The sequence below is a fragment of the Gopherus evgoodei genome, chromosome 11 (genome assembly GCF_007399415.2).
Source record: "Gopherus evgoodei ecotype Sinaloan lineage chromosome 11, rGopEvg1_v1.p, whole genome shotgun sequence".
NCBI lineage: Eukaryota > Metazoa > Chordata > Testudines > Testudinidae > Gopherus > Gopherus evgoodei.
Genome location: NC_044332.1, coordinates 17,062,691 through 17,085,791, shown reverse-complemented (window position 1 = coordinate 17,085,791; position 23,101 = coordinate 17,062,691). Strand labels below are relative to the sequence as shown.

General features: G+C 47.1%; 1 protein-coding gene across 2 annotated transcripts in view; it reads right to left on the bottom strand.

Annotated features, from left to right (window-relative positions):
- PLEKHM3 (pleckstrin homology domain containing M3) overlaps positions 1-23,101 on the bottom strand; it is a 137,044-nt gene that overhangs the window by 26,330 nt on the left and 87,613 nt on the right. For both annotated transcript variants that reach the window (XM_030580073.1, XM_030580072.1), the window contains one exon: positions 22,963-23,026. In XM_030580073.1, the coding sequence (XP_030435933.1) occupies positions 22,963-23,026 (64 nt within the window). The remainder of the gene's footprint in view (positions 1-22,962; positions 23,027-23,101) is intronic.

The window sequence follows — 23,101 nt, the reverse complement described above, 5'->3', positions numbered from 1 at the left end:
TCTGTGTGCACTTTCGGAGGTTGAGAGATGCCACTCGGATAGTTACGCTGGTCTACAATACAGCGTTAGGCTGAAGTAAGGCAGCTTAAGTGTCTACACTACAGTGTTGCTCCCGCTGATGTAAGTTGCCCACTACACCAACCTAATAACTCCAGCTCCGCGAGAGGCATAGCACTTAGATGGATGTAGCTAGGGCGATGCAGTGTGAAGTAACGGGGTCAGGAACGGGACAGATAATAAACCAGACAAAATCATAAAGCCCTGGTATGCGCACACCTTGAATACTGTGTGCAGGTCTGGTCACACATCTCCAAAAATACATTAGAATTGGAAAAGGTGCAGAGGGGGGCAACAAAAATGATTAGGGGTATGGAACAGCTTCCTTAAGAGGAGAGATTAAAAAGACTGGGACTGTTTAGTTTAGGAAAGACACAACTGAAGAAGGATATGACAGAGGTCTATAAATCATGACTGGTGTGGAGGAAGTGAATAAGGAAGTGTTATTTACTCCTTCACATAACACAAGAACTAAGGGTCACCTGATGAAATTAATACACAGCAGGTTTAGAACAAACAAAGGGAAGTACTCCTTCACACAATGCACAATCAGCCGGTGGAACTTGTTGCTATGGGATGTTGTGAAGGCCAGAAGAATAAATGGGTTCTAAAAAGAATTAGCTAAGCTCCTGGAGGATAGGTCCATCAATGGCTATTGGCCAAGATGGCCAGGAACACAACCCCCTGCTCCAGGTGTCCCTACACCTCCAGCTGACAGAAGCTGGGACTAGACATCAGGGGATGGATCACTTGATCAATTGCCCTGTTCTGTTCATTCCCTCTGAAGCACCTGATACTGGTCACACTCAGAGACAAGGTACTGGGCTAGGTGGACCCCTGGTCTGATCCAGTTTTTGGGTCAACATCCCATCCAGTATCTGGGTAACTAGACTCTTTTAGTCTTTCCTAATTCACATTTGTGGTAGGGCAAAAAAGGTCAGATCAAAATGCCAATCCTACAGTCATTTCATCTTTCACTTTATGCAGACAGTCCATCTGGTTTTACTCAGTACCCGCATCACTTTTGGTAATCCTTGTACAGCTGGCCTTGTGACTTATGACTTCAATTTTATATTCTATTTTTTTGTAGTTAGTAAGCACTGACAACAGACTTGGGTCTGCAACAGACATAAAATACAGTTTTCTGCTCCAGAGAGCTTAAAATCTACACAAGATAAACTTGACAGGCCACCCAGAGAAGTGCAAAATTTGAGTTTTATGAACGCATTGCAGATTACTATGATTAATGTGTATTCCAGTATAACCCAGTGTCCTCTATTGAATTCATGGCCCCAGTGTGCTAGGAGCTGTGCAAACATACAGTAAAAATCAATAACTTCCCTAAAGAGCTTCCTGTCTTAATAGACAAGATGGGCAAAGGGAGGAAGAGTACAGATGGAGTATTGAGGCAGAGTTAGTATATGACTTGACTGACATCACACAGGAAGACTATGGCAGAGCTGGGTATTAAACTCAGATGTCCAATGTATATCACCTATTTAAAAAAAAAGTATTTATACATAGCTAATCATACCACAGCGCAAGGAATTAACCTGAATGGCAAACCAGTTCTGTCCACAAAGACTTGCACTGTCTCTGTGAGAAAGCCTAGATGGCCAGAACAGTGAGGAAAGTTGATGTATATTTTCCATGAAATATTTTTTGTCATAGCAGTGTATTAGCTTGATTGATACTTCTGGTGTGTACACATGCTACTGCAGTGAAGATCCAGTCTTCAAAAACAACATGCACCCCAATCTGCAATATGAATAATAGCCCCTTTTACAGCCTTTGAGGATGAGGACAAAACGCAATATCAAACTGATGTTATCACTGTTTTTAGTGTCTGCAAATTCAGGGCCATTTCACTTCATAGCAGACTGCATAGACCATTGCTGATCAGTGGCTAGGACATTTCTTTGCAATTTGTTCATTTTAACGTTTGTATCGCATGAAAATGGAATATTGATCTCCATCTGGCCCCGCGATCTGTGGATTTTTAATTACGGGCCCCAGAAAACAGTTTCACCATAATGCCTCTGTAGTGGGCATCTTCTGGATGAGGGAAAGGAAGCCTGGGACCTGTAACCAAGCACTCTCTAGAGAGAGATTGAGGCCTGAGTTGTCAATTTTTAGACATTTCAGCACTAGGAAGACCAAGTCCCAGGATGAAAGTCCTGCCAATATACGCTGAAATCAGATCCCGAGCCTTATGGAAACATATAGATGGGAAAAGGAGGAGGTGTGTTAAATGAACCTAGTCAGACAGGGATATAGCAGGCTTTGTTTCCACTCAGTCCCCTAGAGCAGTGGTCCCCAACGTGGTGCCCACGGGCGCCAAGGCACCCGTGGGGGCATCTATGTGCGCCCACGTATTGTCCGGCGGACGAGCATCCGCCAAAATGCCGCGGAGAAGCAGCATCATCCGGAGCCATCGCCGCCAAAATGCTGCTGTTTTTCGGCAGCATTTTGGCGGTGATGCTTATTGATGTTGCCACGTCTCGGCGGCATTTCAGCGGATGCTTGTCCACTGGGCACGGTCCTCCGTGGCTCGTCATCTGGTGCCCGCCAGATGAAAAAGGTTGGGGCCCACTGCGCTAGAGAAAGAAGGGGTGATCAAGCCCAAGGGGTTAAAAGTAGAGAGAAAGAGGAGCCACAGAGTCCTTCTCAGTCTATTTCACACCAGGGGAACCTGCCTGTTTTCCCCAAGACAGAAGACCCTGGTCCTTGGGTTATACGTTTGAGTCATGTTCATCTTCTGCTGCAGCAAAGCAGCATTTCAGTAGACAGTTCTAGTGTTAAAAAATTATGTAGCTAAAACAACACGGAGTCTGGTGGAACCTTAAAGACTAACAGTTGGTTAGTCTTTAAGATGCCACCGGACTCCCTGTTGTTTTTGTGGATACGGACTAACATGGCTACCCCCTGATACTTGACACCATGATGTAGCTAAAGTTTTCTTTCATTGCATCTTAGTGGATGGTGTGTCCTCTCAGTGCCCCTCAACAGAAAACCTAGTGACTGCAGGTGGAAAGGCCATGGCCCATTTTCTGAGCAGGTGGGGGAGCATCTGAAATACAGTCCAGTCACCACCGAGAAGTACTTGTGCATTCCAAGACGAACTAAGGAGACTGGCCAACAGTTTCAAACTGGATGTTCAAAGTTAGCACCCTGAATCAGGAGCCTGAAGGCTTGCAGCTCCCACTGAAGTCAACTGCCTAAATAAGCAGCTAGATGCCTAGATTTCAAACCTGAGAGGCCCTAACGCACTGGCCTGTGTGATTGTGGTGAAAATAGGAGTGCCCAGACCTTCCGTCAGCACTCATCATGGGTTAGAAGCCTGAACATTTTACTGAGGTGCCCAGAACAGGAGCCAGTGTCGACCATTCACTCACTAGGCCTCTGTGCGGCCCAGCCTGCATGTCAACCTAACAGGTCTTGGTTTTGTGAGGTGGCAGTCTGTTGGGATCACACTCGTTACTTACGAGCCCACAAGTTTGGTTTTCATTGAGTGGGGAGCAGCCCAGCGCTGGCTTTGTAGGCCAGTTGCCATAGTGCTCGAAAAGGGTTTGACTGCGGTTCTTAAGTGGAGCCAGAGCTCACTGAGGAGGAGATATCCTGCCCAAGGGCACATGGGGAGGGGCACCACTCACTACATCTGTACAACAGGTAAAACTAGTGCTCCCCCAGTGCAGCCATCCAAATGCACTGAGGGCAGATCGCTGGCCTTGCTCCTCCTCGGGCCTAGAAACAACTCTTCAGGGGCCATCCAGATGGCCCGCAACGCGAACAGAACCCCCTGCACTCCAGGTTGTGCCTGGCCGCTGAGTAGGTGCATTGGTGAGGAAGGGCTCTTCCTCCTCAAGCACTCTAGGGTAGGAGGCGGCATCAATTTGCTTTGAAGCCTTCTTGCAGAGTGATCAAAAATTACAACCATATTAAAGAAAAAGGAGAGCGAGCAAGAGCCTCACACTGGTTTCTCAAGACCACAGCTCCAGTGCAGCCATTTATTACTCATGTGTTGCACAGGGAAATTGCAGTGTCACGTTCAAGTGCCGCAGCCAATGATGGTCTGTGGGATTGGAAAAAGGCACACACAATCCACCTATTTCAGCTCTCCCCTTCCACTCTCCCTTGGCCAACCAACAACATTTACACTCACTGCAAGGAAAAGGAGAAAAAGGCAGCTTGAAGGAGGGCACTTCTTCCCAAACCCATCATTAATCCATCTAACTGATCAATCAAGCTCTTAAAAATAGCAAATGTTGCCTTATTGGAAGGCGTTCAGACACCACAGGGACGGGTGTGGTATAAGAACCTGGCCAGAACAGAAAAAAAAAAGGACTTTTCACATCTCATAGAATACTTACCAAGGGCTTACTTATTCCATTACAGTAATGTGGCCATGGCTGCTAATTTTTGGTTTCTATGTTTGGGAAGAAAAAAATGGAGCCTCTTGATTTTAGATGAGACAGAAAAACTTGCTAAGCTATATTATTAAAACTTAAAGCCACATGCCACTCACTGAAACAGGAGAACTTGGAGATTTGAAACCATCACACTCCTCAGAATAATTATTATTTGTTTTACGGTAGCACCCAACTGAGATTGGTGCCCCACTGGGCTAGGCACTTTAAAAGCTTTAAAATCACCCAGATAATTTTAACCAAAAGGTAGCCATTGCTGGGGTTTAAGTTCTACTTCACCTCGAGTGGGGATCACAGATTGAAGGTGAAGGGAAAGTCTGTTTTTTAAGTCAAACTCTGAGCGTGTTAAAAATGTGGTGGAGGTATGTTTTAAAATGATTTCCTTACTGCATTTTACATTGCAAGTCTCAGGATTTATTTATGGTGTGTGTATGGGGGGTCCCAGTCATGAAATGTCAGGTGCTGGCACATAGCACTTCCCTCACCAAAATGGCCCAGTTAATCAATCCGAAAATGATTTTGGAAACACTGAGCCATCCTCTCATGGCTATCCAAAAATTGGTGCTATTATAGTACATTACAGCACCCTCCTTGACAACTACAGAAGTAATGGGATGTCACTTGAATGGCAAGCTGGTACCTGTAGATTCACACCCTAATTGCTGCGCACTAGCATTCTGTGTAGACAAGCTCTGATCAACAAAATTCATGCTGCTTCTTGTATCAAACAAACAGCATGTTTCCCAGCCCAGAAAAGACAAAGGAATTGTCCTAGGCAACTTTTAAAACACACAAGACACCCCAGCAAAGTCAGAAAATTATGAAAACATGTAACTCAAGCACTTCTCTCTTCTCTGTATTCTCTCTCTCTCTCGGTTGCATTGTTCATTCGGTTAGGTAGCAGCCTGGATGTAATTTGTAAGGAGCGACCACGCTTTGTAAAACCAGGAGGATACTGAAGATGAAAGGGAGCAAGGGCTATTGTTCAATCTGAAATCCCTTTGGACATTAGATTAATGTGAATATGAATGGTAACGTGAACTTCTTCAAAGCTTCACTGCTTGTCAGTAAGACTGCAGCCCTTGATGGCTGCCCGACTCTTCTATAGCTGGAATTAGTCCGGTTTTTGTTTCCTTAGCTTGTCCTTTTAGACTAATATATATAATAAATATTGTCCTGCCCAGCTTCACTGAGTATCTCTCAGCTGTAGGTTTTTAGTCTGTTTTAATTCAAATTCTTATTCTAAACAGAGAAATATGCTGTAAGAGCCCCTTACTGACACTGATGAACAGTTACTCACATCCTAGTCCCATTGAAGTCAATAGGGCTACTTGTGTGAGTAAGTGCTTACCAATGTGAGTGAAGGTTGCACAATCCAACCCCACTAGAAAAGCGGGAACACAATGTTGCAATAATTTTTTTAACATTAAAAATTAACTCGGGAGACTGGATGGCTCAGCTGAAGCATTTCACAGCAGAGCATTTCACCTCTGGATCACTGGGTCAAGCCTAGCCCAAGAGGCCAGTGACTGAAAGTATGAACATGATTTGACTATTTGGGTGATCTGTTGGTAGACTCAGTTCAGTTCCTCATGAACAGACATTCCAGTCAGAATGGACAACGTAACTGGCATCCTTGCACTGGCAACCTCATCAGAGAGTCCAAGGATCGACTGGACAAGATGGAGACTGAATTACCCTCCAACTCAGATTGTTTTGTTCCACAGAGATGTACTGGGAGTGTGAATCTTCGGAAACTGGAAGTGGAAAAAGAAATGGTTGGCCAAACTCCCTGCAGATTGCATCCACCAAGCTCCATGAAGAGGATTGACAAAACTTGCAAGGCTTAACAGTCTGAGCCTCAATACCCTTCCATCCACATATCCTCACACTCAAGTCCAGAATCACAGAAATGCCTGCTCCCTGCATCAATGCCACTTTGGTTACCTTTCTAAAAACTGGCAGATGTCTGAAAAAACTTAGACCATTCATCCATTTCCCCGGTGTGCGTGTGGACGAGACGGGGTAGATGGGAGGAAGTTTGCTAACAATGCCAGCTAAGAAAGAATATGTCAGGAAAAGGGGTTGTAACCTCCACTGAAGCCCAGCCTGATTTGTACTTGTGGAGTCTGTCACCTGTACAGCAATTCTTGTGCACCTTTGGTTAACTTTATGAAGTGCACCAGATGTTTGCATAGGACAGAGGACATCAATATCTTTGGTGACCTACATAAAGATTGTCAAGACTTCTGGTAAATTGTATAAAGTTTGCAGGAGACCACCACAGAATTCATATATCCTATAGTGGGTGAAAGCAGCCCTGGAGAAGGCTGCAGCAGAGTAAGAGGGATTGAGTGCGTAGCTGACCACAACTGTTAAGTGCCAGCTTAACCAGGGCCCAGCTGGCACTTATAAGAGGGCTGGGGCCAGAAGCCAAAAGAGAGTCTCTCTCTGGCTGTTGAGAGGGATAGGCGTGGCTGCTGGGAGCGGAGCAGGGCACCTAAAGTGGAGCAGGGCTGGGGAAAGGCCAGATTTGCTGGGGAGCTCTGGCCTGGAAAATCCCCAGGCTGCAGGCCGAGTTAAGGGCCCACAAGGGTACTAGGGCTGCAGAGGGGCAGCCCAGGAATAGGCAGAGGCAGCTGGTCCAACCTCTCTTGCCAATGATGAGTGGTTTACAGACTGCAGTCGGCCCCAGTGAGCAGGAGCTAGATGATGACTGGCAGTAGCCACTGAGGCAAGGTGGGGATAGGAGGTTGGGGGTTCCCTGGGGTGGGGAGACCCAAATTGAGGGGGTGCTGTGGTGGGCACAACCCCTGGGCAAAAGGCACCGGGGTCTGGGAGGGCCACAGGGCCAGTGGCAGGTGAGACACCAGCCTGCAGAGGGTGCCCTGGGCTGGAAAGAGCTAATTCCCAAGATGACCAGCAGGAGGCAGCGTCACACCGTCACATATCCCTATTTCCAAGATGAGTAACTCCAAAAAATAAGCACCTGAATGTCTGAAAGAGTCACACTGTATTCCACTGCATTTAGGGTTCTTGAATTAAACTAGTTTGAACTTGGTGGGCCATTATTTCTGAATTACCATAGGAGAAACATTAAAATAGGAAAAAAACATTTTTTAAAGGATTTTTTTAAAAAGGACTTAACACATTTGAAAATGAGGATGTGAGGACAAAAGCAGCACTTCTGTGGAAACCTTCTTACAACCTGAACTAAGGGCAGAATTCTCTCTCTGTCTCCACGCTCCACGCTGGCCAAACAGGAAATGAAATTCAAAATTTCGCGAGGCTTTTCCTGTTTACCTGGCCAGTGCATCCGAGTTCAGATTGCTTTCCAGAGCGGTCACAGTGGTGCACTGTGGGATACCGCCCGGAGGCCAATACCGTCGATTTGCGGCCACGCTAACTCTAATCCGATATGGTAATACCGATTTTAGCGCTACTCCTCTCGTCGGGGAGGAGTACAGAAACCGATGTAAAGAGCCCTTTCTATCGATATAAAGGGCCTCGTAGTGTGGACGGATGCTGCTAAAATCAGTTTAAACGCGTAGTGTAGACCAGGCCTCTGTATGCTAGATGTAAGCAATACATGCCTGCTGAGGTGTGACACAATGATATACCACGTAATGTCAGCTCTCCAAACACACTGGCCCAGATTTTTACAAGGTATTTAGGTGTTACTGTGCGTGGCGTTGCAACACCTCACTGATTTAGGAGCCTAAATATCATTTTAAAAGGGATTTAGGCACTTACTGCTTAGGTCCCTACATCAGTTAGGCATTGCAACAGTGAGCACAGCGGCACCTAAGTACCTTTAAAAACCTGGGCCATTGTCACTATGCCATGGTGGAAGAATGATCAGAAAATAAACATTGGCAAGAAAACCAGGAATATCCCAAATTTTCTGAACTTGTATTACTAGATGTTTAGCTTCCTGAGCCACTAAAAACATACAAGAGCGGCCAAGTTGGACACTCTCTCAGAAATATGACTGCAAAACTGCTGAGCAGTCCAGGGTTAAGTATTTCAGTTAAAGAGGTGAGAACACTGTAAAACTCAGATACTGTATAACTGCCACTGCAAGACAGTAAATTTGCCAAATGCCTCTGTGACCCCACCCTTGTAAATCAGCTTGTTAATCATTATCGTCACAGACGTGATAAAGTTGTTTTATAAGCCAACACTGAGGCAGTAACATTAACTACTTATGTAGGGGCTGGCGTATTTCCCTGAAGAAGATAACATTTATTAGAAGGCACTCACTTTAGAAACACTGGTTTGCCTAATAAACCTCGTCTGGAGCACTGGACAATCTGTTCCACTTCTCCCGCCATCGGATTTACATGTAGACACAAGTGAGGCACAGAGGGGACTGGGTAAGTGGTATGTAATCCCTAGAACTGTGGTTCTTAAACGTTAGCAACCTGAGAACCCCCATTTTGATTTACATTTTTTGTGGACCCCCAAGTCCCTCTGCTGAGCCCCAGGCCCTGCCCCACTCCACGCCTTTCCCCAAGGCCCCACCCCTGCCCCTACCTATTCCTGCCCCTGCTCACTCTATCCCCCTTCCCTCCGTCACTTGATCCCCCCAACTCTCACTCACTTTCACGAGGCTGGGGCAGGAGGTTGGGGTTCAGGAGGGGGTGAGGGCCCTGGGAGGGAGTTTGGGTGCAGGAGGGGGTGAGGGGTGCGGGCTCTGGGAGAGAGTCTGGGTGCAAGAAGGGGAGCGGGCGCAGGCTCTGGGAGGGAGTTTGGGTACAGGAGGGAGTTTGGGTGCAAGGGGGGGTGAGGGATGCAAACTCTGGGAAGGAGTATGGGTGTGGGAGGGGGTGAGGTGTGCAGGCTCTGGGAGGGAGTTTGGGTGCAGGAGGGGTGCGGGCTCTGGGAGGGAGCTTGGGTGTGGGAGGGGATGAGGGGTGCAGACTCTGGGAGAGAGTTTGGGTGCGGGAGGGAGTTTGGGTGCAGGCTCTGGGAGGGAGTTTGGGTGTGGGAGGGGATGAGGGGTGAGGGCTCTGAGAGGGAGTTTGGGTGCAGAAGGGGGTGTGGGCTCTGGGAGAGAGTTTGGGTGCGGGAGGGAGTTTGGGTGCAGGCTCTAGGAGGGAGTTTGGGTGCGGGCACTGAGCTGGGGAAGAGAGTTGGGGTGCGGGTGAGGGGTGTGGGCTCCGGCCCGGTGGCGCTTACCTCAGGCAGCTCCCGAAAGCAAATGGCACATCCCTCTGGCAGGGGCTCCTAGGCAGGAGGGGGCTATAGGGTCTCTGTGCGCTGCCCCTGCCTGCAGGCACCACCCCTGCAGCTCCCATCAGTCGCAGTTCCTGGCCAATGGAAGCTGTGGAGTCGGTGCTCGGAGACACCCTGCTCTCCCCACAGAGGCCACAGTGACGTGCCAGCCGCTGAGAGTGGTGCGGAGCCAGGGCAGGTACGGAGCCTGCCTTAGCCCCACTGCGCCGCTGGAGTTTTAGCACTTTAAATCTCCCCGATTGGCTTCAGTAGCCTCCGGGAGATAGAAGGAGGGGGAGGAGTTGATCAGCAGGGCCTGTGGGGCCCCCTGGAGTATCCTCAGTGACCCCCAGGGGTCCACAGACCCCAGTTTGAGAAACACTGCCCTAGAACATCTAGAATTATAGATTCAAACCTTGGCAGCATTGTCCCAGGCCTCATCCTTTTGAAATAAAGTTTATGATTATTCATCAAGGCCAAGAATACACTCGGTGCTGTACAATGCACAGAGACAGGTCTTGCTGTGAGGGACTTATTCAGTGTAGGAGGCAGACACAAAAAGGACAAGAAGCACTGGGAAACCAGAAGTGGTGTCCAATATTTTAACCTCAATCATCATTCTTAGTTATACAACGTAATGGTGGAAAAGCCCTTTACATACTGTGGATTGGTGTCTGTCTCATGAAAGAAATAAGCCTTAAGGAGGAAACTCATGGAGCATCCAATGATCTAACAGGATTTCTATATGCCAACCATCCTCTAAATCAATTTCTGACTACTGCTCTGGAGGTTTCCCTCACTCCCTCAGAATCAACACCATCTAATCTAAATTGAGCTTTAGCTTACTAGCTGTTATCTGTCCATTACTCCATTATTACAAAAATTCGGCCAGTGAGGACACTGCGGAGAAGTACATACCCCAGCATTCTTTCTTCCCCTCCATGGCAGCCAAGACACAAGATTTAAAAGAAAAACCCTGATGATGTAATGTGTTTCAGAAAGCATTGTCAGCCTCTTCTCTTTGTGCTTCATCTGTTGCAGGTGATCTGCACTGTATTCCTTGAAAAACATCAGAAGACCCGGGCGAAGGAAGGGTGAACTGATGGCCTTAACTATAAACAGTGGATCTTTATGCAGTTCTTAGGAGTGGGAATGGGGGTATTGAAACACAAAGGGTAAAACTTTGGTTGAAGTTAGTGGCAAACCTCCCACTGACCTCAGTGGGGCCAGGATTTCACTCAAAGGTCTTCAAGCTGTGAACTCAGGAACCAGTGTGTCGTAATATAGTTAGCTAACGCCAACACACGTTATAGCCAAATATACAAGGGAGGGGAAAATACATGCCAGGCAGTTACTGACCATTTCAAGTGAGTGAGCAGGTGAGAGTGTGAGGCGAGAGGAGGTGAGGATTGTCCTAGGTTGCCAATGAGGGATTTCCTGGAGGTTTTTTCAGGTTGCCAGATCCTGAATCTTCCAATGTTCTTGTTACAATTTCAATACACAATTCAGCTTTAGTCTAGTTGAAAGGGGCAAAGCGAGGAAGGAGGATCTTGTGGCTAAGGCACTGGGCTGGGATTCAGCAGAGGCAGGTTCAGTTCCCAGCTCTGCCACTGACTCCTTGGGTCACCCTCATCAAATCCCATACTCTTTCTAGTCATTAATTCCCAATCATCTGTTTCATGCTGTGTCACTTGCCCCACCCTTCACCCATCTCGCATATTTAAATTGTGAGCTAGTTAGGTCATGGTTTGTCTTTTCAGATGTGTGTTGTATAGTGCCTCACGCAAGGGGCCATGACATTGGTTGGCAGTAGGCACTAGAATATGAATAAATAAAACCAAGGAGGTGTTCCTTCTGCATGTGTTTGAGAGCCACGTTTCTCCTCTGCAACAGGCTATATTTGAACTGAACACAAGACAGCAGCTGCCTTCAGCAGACTTGAAGAAATGAAACGTTCCCATTACACAGGAAGCAAAATCGTAAGATTTAGCTTGATAACACAGCAATTGCCGTAGGCATCCACAGAGCTTCAACGGTAACTGGGAACAACCATCCACGTCCTACAAGTGCTGGTTGCAGGATGGGGACCAGACGCCAGGAATCCTAATAGCGATTGCTCCCCTCTCCCACACAATTCCCCAAGTTTAGTCTGTTTTGCACAGGAATGAACTGTGCTGCATTAACTAATAACAAACCCGTAGCTGAGAACAACCCCCAAGGAAATTTAGCAATACATACCGGCAAGAATTAAAGAGAAAATAGAGTCAGTTCAATTAAACATCCGTCGCTAACTTGCTTTCAGATGCCTTGCTTCCTTATATGCAATAAAACTCTCCCCTGCTGCACTTGGAAACCCGTTCTGAACATACAGCACTGCGTGGCCCTCCAGTGAAATGAGACACAGTCTCCTGTTACAAACAGGCCACCGGGTTAACATGAAATTCCACCTAAGGAGATCAGTCTATACCTTTGGAGATGGGGGAGAGAGAACAGGAAACCCCCCCACAAGGTCAACAGATAATGAAGATCCTCTGCTTCTCTGTAACATGCAAGCATATAATTTATGGGAAGAGTGGGGGAAAAAGGAAGGCCCTCTCACGAAGTATGTCCAAGCAATGTGGTGAAAAAGCTCAAGTTGACACAAGAGAGAAGGAGCCAAAATGCCTCAGAGTAAACAGCAGGGCTTGAAACTGCTGGTGCCAGATCCACATTGAGTTCCACAACGTGACTCCTGTGCCAAAGCTTCTTCTATCTTCACATTCGTAGTGTTTCATTCCCTCAGCCTCTTTCTTCTTTCCCCCAAGGTTTCAAGTAGGGTTGCCAACTTTCTAATTGCACAGAACTGGACACTTTTGCCCTGCCCCCTGCCCATCCCCTGCCCTGCCCCGCCCCTGCTCACTCCATCCCCCCTCTGTCGCTCGCTCTCCCCCACCTACACTTACTCCCTCTTTTTCACTGGGCTGGGGCAGGGGGTTGTAGCGCAGGAGAGGGCGAGGGCTCCAGCTGGGCGTGCAGGTTCTGGGGTGGGGCCAGAAATAATGGGTTCGGGGTGCAGGAGGGGCTCCAGGCTGGAGCAGGAGGTTGGGGTATGGGCTCTGGGGTGGGGCTGGGGATGAGCGCTTTGGGGTGCAAAAGGAGACTCTGGGCTGGGGTTGGAGCCGAGGGGTTCAGAGTGTGGGAAGGGCTCTGAGCTAAGGCAGGATGTTGGAGGGGGTACGGACTCTGGGCTGGGGGTGCGGCTTCCAGAGTGGGGCCAGGAATGAGGGGTTTAGGGTGCAGGAGGAGGTTTCAAGCTAGGGCAGGGGGTTGGGGTATGGGGAGGGGTGCAGGCTCCGGGAGGTAGTTTGGGTGTGGGAGAGGGCTCAGGGCTGGGGCAGGGGTATGAGACCGGGTGCAGGATGAAGGCTTTGGGAGGGGGTTTGGGTGCAGGAGGGGGCTCAAGGCTGGGGCAGGGGGTTGGGAGAGGGTGAGGGCTCCAGGAGGGAGTTTGGGTGTGGGAGGGGGCACCAGGCTGGGTCAGGGGTTTGGCGTGCAGGGTGTGGGCTCCAGGCAGTGCTTACATCAAGGGCTTCCCAGAAGTGGCAACATATCCCTCGGTTCCTAGGCGCGGGGGTGGCCAGGCGTCTCAGCGCGGTGCACACTGTCTCTGCCCACAGGCACTGCCCCACAGCTCCCACTGGCTGTGGTTCCCGGCCAATTGGAACTGCAGAGCTGGCATATGGGGTGGAGTCAGCACGTGGAGCCCCTGTAGCCGCCCCTGCACCTCGGAGCTAGAGGGACATGTTGCCGCTTCTGGGACCTGCGCAGAATCATGCAGGGAGCCTGCCAGCCCTGCTTCAACCGTAGCCACCAGGGTCCATTTTCGACTGGATGTTCAGAGAACTAGCACTCCTAGCGCAAGGCTCCAAGATGGCAGCACTACATGTAATTTCTGTCACACCCAGGTGTTCTCCTAATCTTGCAGTGGGGATGAATAATAGGTGGTTTTAAGAAGCAGGTATTGAAACTAAGGTCAAAGGCTGCGTTAATCAAACAATACATAAAGTGTACTGGGAATCTGCATGTTAGAGAACAATTTCCTTAACTTGAAAATGTGTGCGTGCGTGCGTGCGTGCGCGTGCACGCACGCACGCACACACACACACACACACAGGATGCACCTGATTTAAAAAAAACCCAAAACTAGGATGCAATTAGATGCTCAGCTGTACATTTAATTTGCACATATAATCACCATGACCGTGTTTCATTATCTCATTTAAAGGGACAACCCTGAAATGATATTTGCATTTTAGTTTTCAGAAAGGGTCCTGAATCAGTGGCTTGGTTGGATAGGCAATGTGTTATCTGAGGGATGGGAACGCAGTCAGAGCCCAACCCTTCAAGCTGTTACTCCGAGTTTGCCATATTGGGCCCTTGGTTCTGTGTGGCAGATTAGGACAAAAAGCACAAGATAACAAAAGGTGCAGTCGCCACTGTGGGGCAGTCGAACTTCCTGGAATGGAGAGGCAGGATGAGCCAGTGGTCAGGGTGCTAGCCGGGGACTTGGGAGACTGCATTGAATTCAGTGCTCGGCCACAGACTTCCTCTATGACCTTGGACAAGTCATCTGGCCTCTTTGTGCCTCAGCTGCCCATCTGTAAAATGGGGATAATACCACTGCCCTACCTCACAGAGGTGCTGTGAGAATAAATACAATACAGATTGTGAGGTGCTCAGATGCCATGGTAATGGAGGCAGATGGAATGAAATAAATTTTGCAGAACAGTTTCTCTATAACCAGGTTCACAACTGGCATACTGTGATGCAGGGCTTCTCAAATGTATTCCCAGCATAGACCATGTTTTTAATACAGAGATTCCCATGGGTCACCTCTCTCTGCAATGTGCAATTGCGAAACATCCTGGTGGCACCCACAGCAATGCTTACATTGACAACCAGCATAAGGGGAAGTAACGTGCTTTGCTGTCTTTCATATGGCAAAGGGGGAGCCAGCCTCATGTGTCCAGCCAGACAGCACAGTCTGGAGCCTCTGAAGCAAAGCACTGAAATCAACAGTCCAGGGCATTGCTTCTACCCCCCTCCGAAAGAGGAGTTTTGATGCTGGTTCAGACCCAAGCCAGGGTGGCAGCCACCAGAAGCTGTTAGCTACCTGATGGCTTTTAAGTGGCTAGAGTAGAATGAGTGTGGACTCAGTCTGGTTCCCAGTCAACCAAGATTCATATCACAGTAAATACCACCGTCATTAGTATTCATCGTCTCCTCCTTCTTACAGTCTCAATAAGGATAACAAGGACTTCCCTATATCTGTATCTATTGCCTTTCAAAATAGTGAAGGGGACAATGTGGGGAAGTTTGTATTGCTGCTAGTCAGGGCATACCTGAAAATAATTCAGTCTCCAGAGCTTTCAGCCCAGCACTTTGCACAAGCAAATACAGTCATACTGTTTTTTGTTCGTTTTAAAGAAAGGTTCATTACAGCAGGCAGGTCCCATTGCATTCTCCCCACACGATGGCTAGGGACTCCAACTACATATCTAATTTTTAATGAGCTGAATGTCGTTTTGAAGCCCTGTTGCAAATGTGGGTTTCAAGCAGAACAAAAAAGCCCTTTTGTTATTTAAAATATATATATATATATAGCCAAGATCTTGACATATCTAATTAAACTTAGATCTCCTCATTTTCCAGGCCACCATCTACCATAATGACTTTAGCCTACTTCACTATCCAAAATTCTCTCTCTAACCGTAAGATGCCATTTGCCTGACCAGTGTACCAGTCCTGTTGCCACTCTGAATTACAGCAACTCTCTTGTTCCCAAGTATCGAGGTAAAAGGAGAAAGCTGTCCAATCTTGTCATTACCACTAAATGTAACACGAGCTGCCAGCAATTCGGGAAATTAGTATTCGCCTAAAATATCAGCTGCTCGGGAGAGTCTTCTGCTTGGCGTTTCATGCTGGCCCAGCTGAAGGAAGTCTCAGAGCTGGCAATCTTTGAGGTATAAAGTTTCCAACCACATGGAAATGGAGTGACTGTGGCAAGGAAAGGAGCCTTAGGCACAGGAAAATATCTGAGAGGCTTAATCACTAGTAAGAGGCAGGGTGACTGTTTCGGAGGGTGATCTGATGGCAGATCATTTAGTTTTTATGGTCATGCACTCCTCTATGTATGCGTCTGTTTATGTGTGCAGTATATACACACGCATGCTGCATAAACAGGTACAACACATGATAATGTGGTGTGTATAAAGGGTTTTGGAAACAGCTGCCTCACTCATGAGTGGCAATGCCAGAGGGGATTTTGACAGCACAGCCAGCACCGCCTACTCTGTGTTAGCCACACACACGCGTAAAGAAAAACTATGTTATGAACGTTAGGAGAGTTCTTGCTTTGTTTTCGTGTGTGTTTGTTTTCGAAGCCCTGATTTTTGTATTCTGTCCCTTGTAAGATTACCACTAGTCCTACTGTGCGGGCCATAAGCAATGCCATAAACACACAGCCATACGCTATACCAGCGAAAGTTCAGTTTCGCTGGTGCAACTGGGCCTCTACTAAGGGCTTTTGCCAGCACTGCTGTCATCCGGGATTACACCTCCTCACACCCCTGACCAATAGAGCTAGGCCAGAAAACATCTGTGGTATATGGATTGCAAATTTTATGGGGAAAATGTGTGTTTTAGAGTTTGGTGTATGGTGGGTGGAAAAGGAGATTGCCACGTCTGGGTTTTAAAGTCACTAAGCGCTGCATTATAACCCAACCACACGCCATTTCTCAATAACTGTACTGGGACAGAATGGTCAGACATTCTGAATGATCATGAACCACGAGGAAAAAAGGATTACAGTTCCCCGCTCGCTGTGATCCTGGAAACTGAACTGCAATGAGGAAGAGAGGCTAGAAAAGCTGGCCTTTTCGACAAAAGATTTGAGATGGTTAGAAAAGTGACCTGGCTCTGAAAGTGTTTGTATTGCTCCTCAAAAGTGCTTGTAGCTCTGTCACCACAAGACACTGGAGCACAGCTCAGGTGAGATGCAGGCTTCGGTGAAGCATTCTTTTTGCACAATTTTAGTTACTTAGGCAATATTACATTTATAAACCATTTCAACAAAAGCATAGGAATTGCCGTACCAGATCCGAACAATTGTCCACCTAGTCCGGTATCCTGTCTTGGAGAGCGGCTAGTACTGGATGTTTCAGAGGAAAGCGAAAGAAATCCCCGTAAAGGATATTCTACCCATAGGGGAAACTTCATCTGAATATTAGTCAGTTAGTGGTTTGTTTACTGTATACAGCTTTCTTCAATTTAACCAGATATCTTGTTTGCTTTCTGGGCCACCCCAGTGTATTGAGCAGATGTTTTCACTGAGCTGTTTGTAATGACACCTTTGGTCTTTTTCCTGAATAGCTGCAGTTAATTTAGAACCCAGCAAAATGTCCAAGTAGTGAGAACTGCATCAACCGTCACAAGAACTACATCTGCTAAAAATCATCATCCTAACATTTTAGGTCAATATTTGCCACTTACTACCGGAATGTTCCCTTGTCTAAGTCTTTAATTGGTTGGACTAGCCCTGGATAAAGTAGCTAACAGAGATTTAGTGATGTTTTAATAGAGGTCTCATTCGTGACTCACACCAGATTACTCTCAGGGGCTTATGAAGAGTGATGGCTAGAGCGGAACACAACCATAGCCAATGGGGCAGAATAGGTGAGCTGTCACACTTTGTTTTTCTGCTTGTTAAATTTGAATGCTCTTAATTAGTTATCTTGCCTGTGAATGCCTGTGCGAACAATGAAGAAGAGATCAAGCTTGGGGAAAAGCTAAGAATACATGCTGCCCAAGCTGGGCTAAGCTAGCTGGGTGTAGTCAACTGGGGCACTGTTTTGCTGTGAGAACTTGATTTAAAAAAAAAAAAAATCCTTCTGTGAATAAAGAGCATCACCTGTTTTCTCTTTGGATAAAGGGCAGGCCTGCCAGGTTGCTCACATCTGCATTAGCTGTGTCTGTGAATCAGCAAAGTGCTAACATAGCACTATCCCATTAGGAGTTTGGCAGCTTTCCAGAACTAATGACATATTACTTGGCTGTTTTCCTTCCTAGGCTAAGCCCTCCTGCACCAGCCCAGCTCCCATCCTTATGGATCACAGCAGTAAAAGCCCCCAGACCATTAGCTAATTACTAGTAGCAGAAGCCCAGGCTGCCACCCAGGTGTAATTTGTAAAGCCACGTGTGTCAAAAAAGCCAAAAATGGCTGAGAACTTAAAAGCTGGTCAGTAACAGAGAGCAAATCCCAGGGATGATGAAACCTGGGGATAGTTGAAACAAAAAGAGCCCTCAGGCAGGCTTGCAGCTGCTTCCACCATTTCACACTGACTCAACAGACATTCTGGGCATCAGGGTGGTGGCTGGGGTTACTGTGCATACTGGCTGCGTTGATCTGTGTTGAGGGGGTCATGCTGGGACATTGGTGTTGATCTTTGCAGGTGGTGAATGAGGCGCGTGTGATGTGGGGAGGAACAACGTGTGTTCAGGGTTATCATGTGGTGTTGCGTGGGTGGTTGTGTAGATTTGTGTGTGTGAGGCAGTTGTGCTGGAAGTTCTGTGTTGATTTGTGTGGGTGGCGGATGGACACACAGAATGGTAGTTGGGCCAAGTAATTCACACTCTTTGTGCAGTCTCCCTCAACCAACCAATGAAACCGTTCCATAAAAATTAACTGTACAGTATGGGTGGGGATATGTTGAGTCACCTCTGATATCACAATGCTCCAGGACTCTTGGCGGGGCATAGAGACACGCCTTACTGCAGCTGTACACAGCATGGGGGTACATTGGTTAAGTCAAAATGGCAGAGAACTTAAAAATGGACAGTACAGACCACACATCCCAGGGGTGATTGAACCCGGTGATAGATATTCTGAACAAAAAGAGCTCGCAGCCATGTTGCAGCTGCTCCTTGGCTTCACATGGAGCCACACAGACAGAGCGGCAATCCTGGAATCTTACTATCTAGATTCCTGCTTATTATTAGTACTGTGGTAGCACCTAAGAGCACTAGTCAGACACTGGGACCCCCCGGCCCCACTACACTAGGTGTGAGTCTTAAACTAGATTTCCCTCTAAATAATACTGTGCGTCACCATCTTCATCTCAGGCAAAAATGAATTTTCATTCAGCTCTCTTCGTGCACCCTCAAATTCAGCGTGCCAACAGCCCCCCAGATAGCACATTTATAAAAACACAGCTGCCCAGAGGAGAAAGGTTTCTTGTTTTCTGGGCATTTTAAAGAGCCCTCTGCAGGACAAATACATCAGACTTGGAGTCACTGGGGGAGAGGGCACCATTTCTGCAGATTACCTCTCCCTGCTTTTCTAATTCATTCACCAGGCCTTATCTTTCTATTAATCTTTAATATACCTTTTGGTTAATTCCCCCAACATGTACATTCTACATGACAGCAGGGCAGAGTGTTAAAGCAACCCCAGGATATAAGGAAATGAGCAGGGGAGGAATCAAAAATAGGGAAAATATTCGGGAATTTAAAAAAACCACCACACACTGGCAGCCAACAACCAGTAGGCAGGTGAGAGCAAAAATGGCGAAGTACGATATGGGGGCTAGACAGTGTCTTTAAGGGCACTAATGCTCCTCTATTAGCTCCATTCTCTCTTTCTCTCTCTCTCTCCTCCCCATCATGGTTTCAGTCTGACAGAAATGGGCAACCTGATTTCAAACGTAGAGACTCTGAAATGAGGAAAAGACTCTCTAGGCCGATAACAAGGATACAGCTAGATTAAAAGCTAAATCCAATTTAACCCACCCCAGCAGAAACAGTAATTGAATTACACTGCCTCTAACTATGATAAATTTGGGGAGCCGGGCGGGTAGGAGGATTGCAAATACAAATAAACACAAAGAAGTATGTTGGAAGGAACTGCTAAATAAATGGATGCATTGTGACTCCTGCCCATCCCTACTCCCACAGGGCCTTTGCTAAGCTGCTGATTGCTTCTAAATCTCTACTGCCAATGTTAGGAACTGATTAAGCAGCTTACAAGGCAGTGGGGGCTAATAGCCTGGCCCACCAGGGAGACTGCCACTTCTGATTTAAGCAGCTTGTTATTTCATGGTTTGGTTATGAAAGAAGAGACAGCAGAAAAGCCTAAAAAGCCACAAAAGCAGTTTTATCCCTCAGATGACTAGCTTTTTTAAAAACGTGGAATTATTCCCATCCCAGAACTGTACCAGCCCACAAATTACTTGTTGCCTCAGCTTTGGGTTTCTGTGTATTTGCTGCCACACAAAACTTGTATTCTCCCAACTCCCCTCAATTCTTATTGCCAAGCTAATTCTTGTCATTCCATCTGTCCCGTGTTGAAATATGGGTGCCGCATCGCAGGCTATCCATTCAGTTTGTTCAGCATAGACTGAAGCAAAGAAGTGTATTATTGGGACATATCTGGTTGAGTATCGATGGCTACAGTAACCCATGATGGTCTGATTTTAAGTCACGTGTCTGGTTAATTTCACCATTGTTATTAATTTGTTGGATCTCAGAAGGTACACATGTTTTGTTTCACACCCAGGAGCCCCAGGCACTGAGCAGCTCACCATTATGTTAGGTGTTATACAAACACAGAACAAAGAGACAATTCCTACCTCAAATCTATGCAAACATTACTAGTTCCACTAAGGGGTTAAACTCCCCGAGGGGTTACGCCTACATTTTAAAGCAATTTCCCCTTTCCTTCCAGGGCAAAGTGAACATAATGGAGTGAACTACCAAAACCCAATTGAAACATTATGGTGACCACGCTGAAGACAAAAAGGCAAGAAATGCAAAGTGAAAATGAGAAATGGGTTCATTTGAAACCTCCCAATTCAAAACACCCCCGGTGTTTTAACTGGTGCTCAGATTCCAACCCTGAATCCAGATTTTGAAAACGGTTCCTGGGTAGAATTTTCAAAAATGCCGAATCTGTTCTCTATAGACAGTGTTTGTACCGGTGTAGCTATATCAGTTAGGGGTGTGATTTTGTGCTGCTGCGGTTATACCAGCAGAACGCCTAGTGTGGATGCAGCGACCCTGTTAAAGTGCGTTAGACAGGATAAAAAATTCATAAGGGATAAGCCACAAGGCAGCGTCCTCCTACTTCAGGATGCGAATAATCCACTAGCTGGTGGAGCTAAGGAAAAGGTGTTCTCTTAGAAGGTGTTTGGTGGCATGTACTAACAAGGCCATAACTACGCTACGGGGGCTCTAGTGGCATAGCTACTGTATCTTAGCCCCACAGTGCAGATGCAGTCTACAGCGATGGAAGGGATTTTTCCTTTGCTGTAGGAACTCCACCTCCCCAAGCAATGGGAGCTAAGTGGATGGAAACATTCTTTTGCCAACCAAGCTGCGTCTACGGCTGGGGTTAGGTTGGCATAGCTACTTTGCTCAAGAGTGTGAGCAGCATAGCTGTGTTAACCTACATTTTAAGTGTAGATCAAGCCTAACACATTCAAAACTGCGGAGACCAGGCAGAGCTGTACTTTAAGCAGGTGTGAGTTAGAATCATAGAAAAATCATAGACGATTAAGATTGGAAGAGACCTCAGGTGGTCATCTAGTCCAACCCCCTGCTCAAGACAGGACCAGCACCAACTAAATCATCCCAGCCAGGGCTTTGTCAAGCCAGGCCTTAAAAACCTGTAAGGAAGGAGATTCTACCACCTCCCTAGGTTACCCATTCCAGCGCTTCACCATCCTCCAAGTGAAATAATGTTTCCTAATATCCAACCTAAACCTCCCCCACTGCAGCTTGAGGCAATTGCTCCTTGTTTTGTCATCTGCCATCACTGAGAACAGCTGAACTCCATCCTCTTTGGAACCGCCCTTCAGATAGTTGAAGGCTGATATCAAATCCCCTCTCACTCTTCTCTTCTGCAGACTAAACAAGCCCAGTTCCCTTAGCTTCTCTTCATAAGTCATATGCCCCAGCCCCCTGATAATTTTTGCTGCCCTCCTCTGGACTCTCTCCAATTTGTCCACATCCTTTCTGTAGTGGGAGGCCCAAAACTAGACGCAATGTGGCAAGTGTGGCCTCACCAGTGCCAAACAGAGGGGAATAATCACTTCCCTCGATCTGCTGGCAATGCTCCTACTAATGCAGCCCAATATGCCGTTAGCCTCCTTGGCAACAAGGGCACACTGCTGACTCATATCCAGCTTCTCATCCACTACAATCCCCAGATCCTTTTCTGCAGAACTGCTGCTTAGCCGGTCAGTCCCCAGACTGTAGCAGTGCATAGGATTCTTCCGTCCTAAGTGCAGGACTCTGCACTTGTCCTTCTTGAACCTCATCAGATTTCTTTTGGCCCAATCCAAGTTGGTATTCAGGCTCCCCCTTCAGCTTCAACTAACACTACTCAGCAATGAGTGTAGACAGAGATCCTTGAGGAATGACCGGGGCAAGCTAACCATGCTTTGTCTGGAGCTCCCCAGGAAGTTTAACACCACACTCATTAATACTTTTGCTAACCTGTTAACACACCTCAATTTTCCAGTATAGGCAGGCCAACATGGCATCTGCCCATAGCTATTCCACCTAGGTTTCCCCTCCATCTCTTCAATGATGCGTACACACTTCATTTTGGTTACACAGCCACATACACCATCAGGACTAACTTAGGCCACGTCTATGCTTAAACTGCTACAGGGGCACAGGCAGCTGCATTTTTGTAGCACTTCAGTGCAGACACTCACTACAGCCAGGGGAAGAGTTTCCTGTTGCGCTGTCGTTAATCCACCTCTCCCAGGGGAGGTAATTGATGGGTGGAAGAATTCCTAGCATTGCTTACTCCAGGGGTTAGGTCTGCATAGCTATGGCTCTCAGGAGTGTGGATTTTTCACACCTCAGAGAAATGCAGTTGTGCCGATATAAGTTTCCAGTGTAGACCAGCCCTTATTTTGTGTGGTCCAAACCCTGTTGTCTTGACTCAGGAAGAGGGAGTTTTCCTCGCATAAGGCTTGCAGAGCTTTGTTCCTGGTTCCAGGATGCATACATGTGGCATAAACCTTTGTTTTGGGGCCTAGAACATCCCTGTATGTCAAGATTTTTATGCCAAATGACAAACCACCAAGAGATTAGGATGTGTTGCTAACTCCATCACAATTAATAGCTGGGGAAAGCGTGTCATTCTTGTAATCCACACAGGATGGGAAATTACTGGGCAAACAGAAGAAATGTACAATCAGCGGAAGAAACTTACCTGCTGTAGGTCTGCCAGGGAATACAGGTGGATCTGCTGAAGGAGGTACTCTCTGGGGAAGATTCTGAAAAGAGGGAAATAGATATGAGTGGACATGGGCTTCTGAGAAACAGAAAGTTTGGCTGGAAAGTTCCCAAAC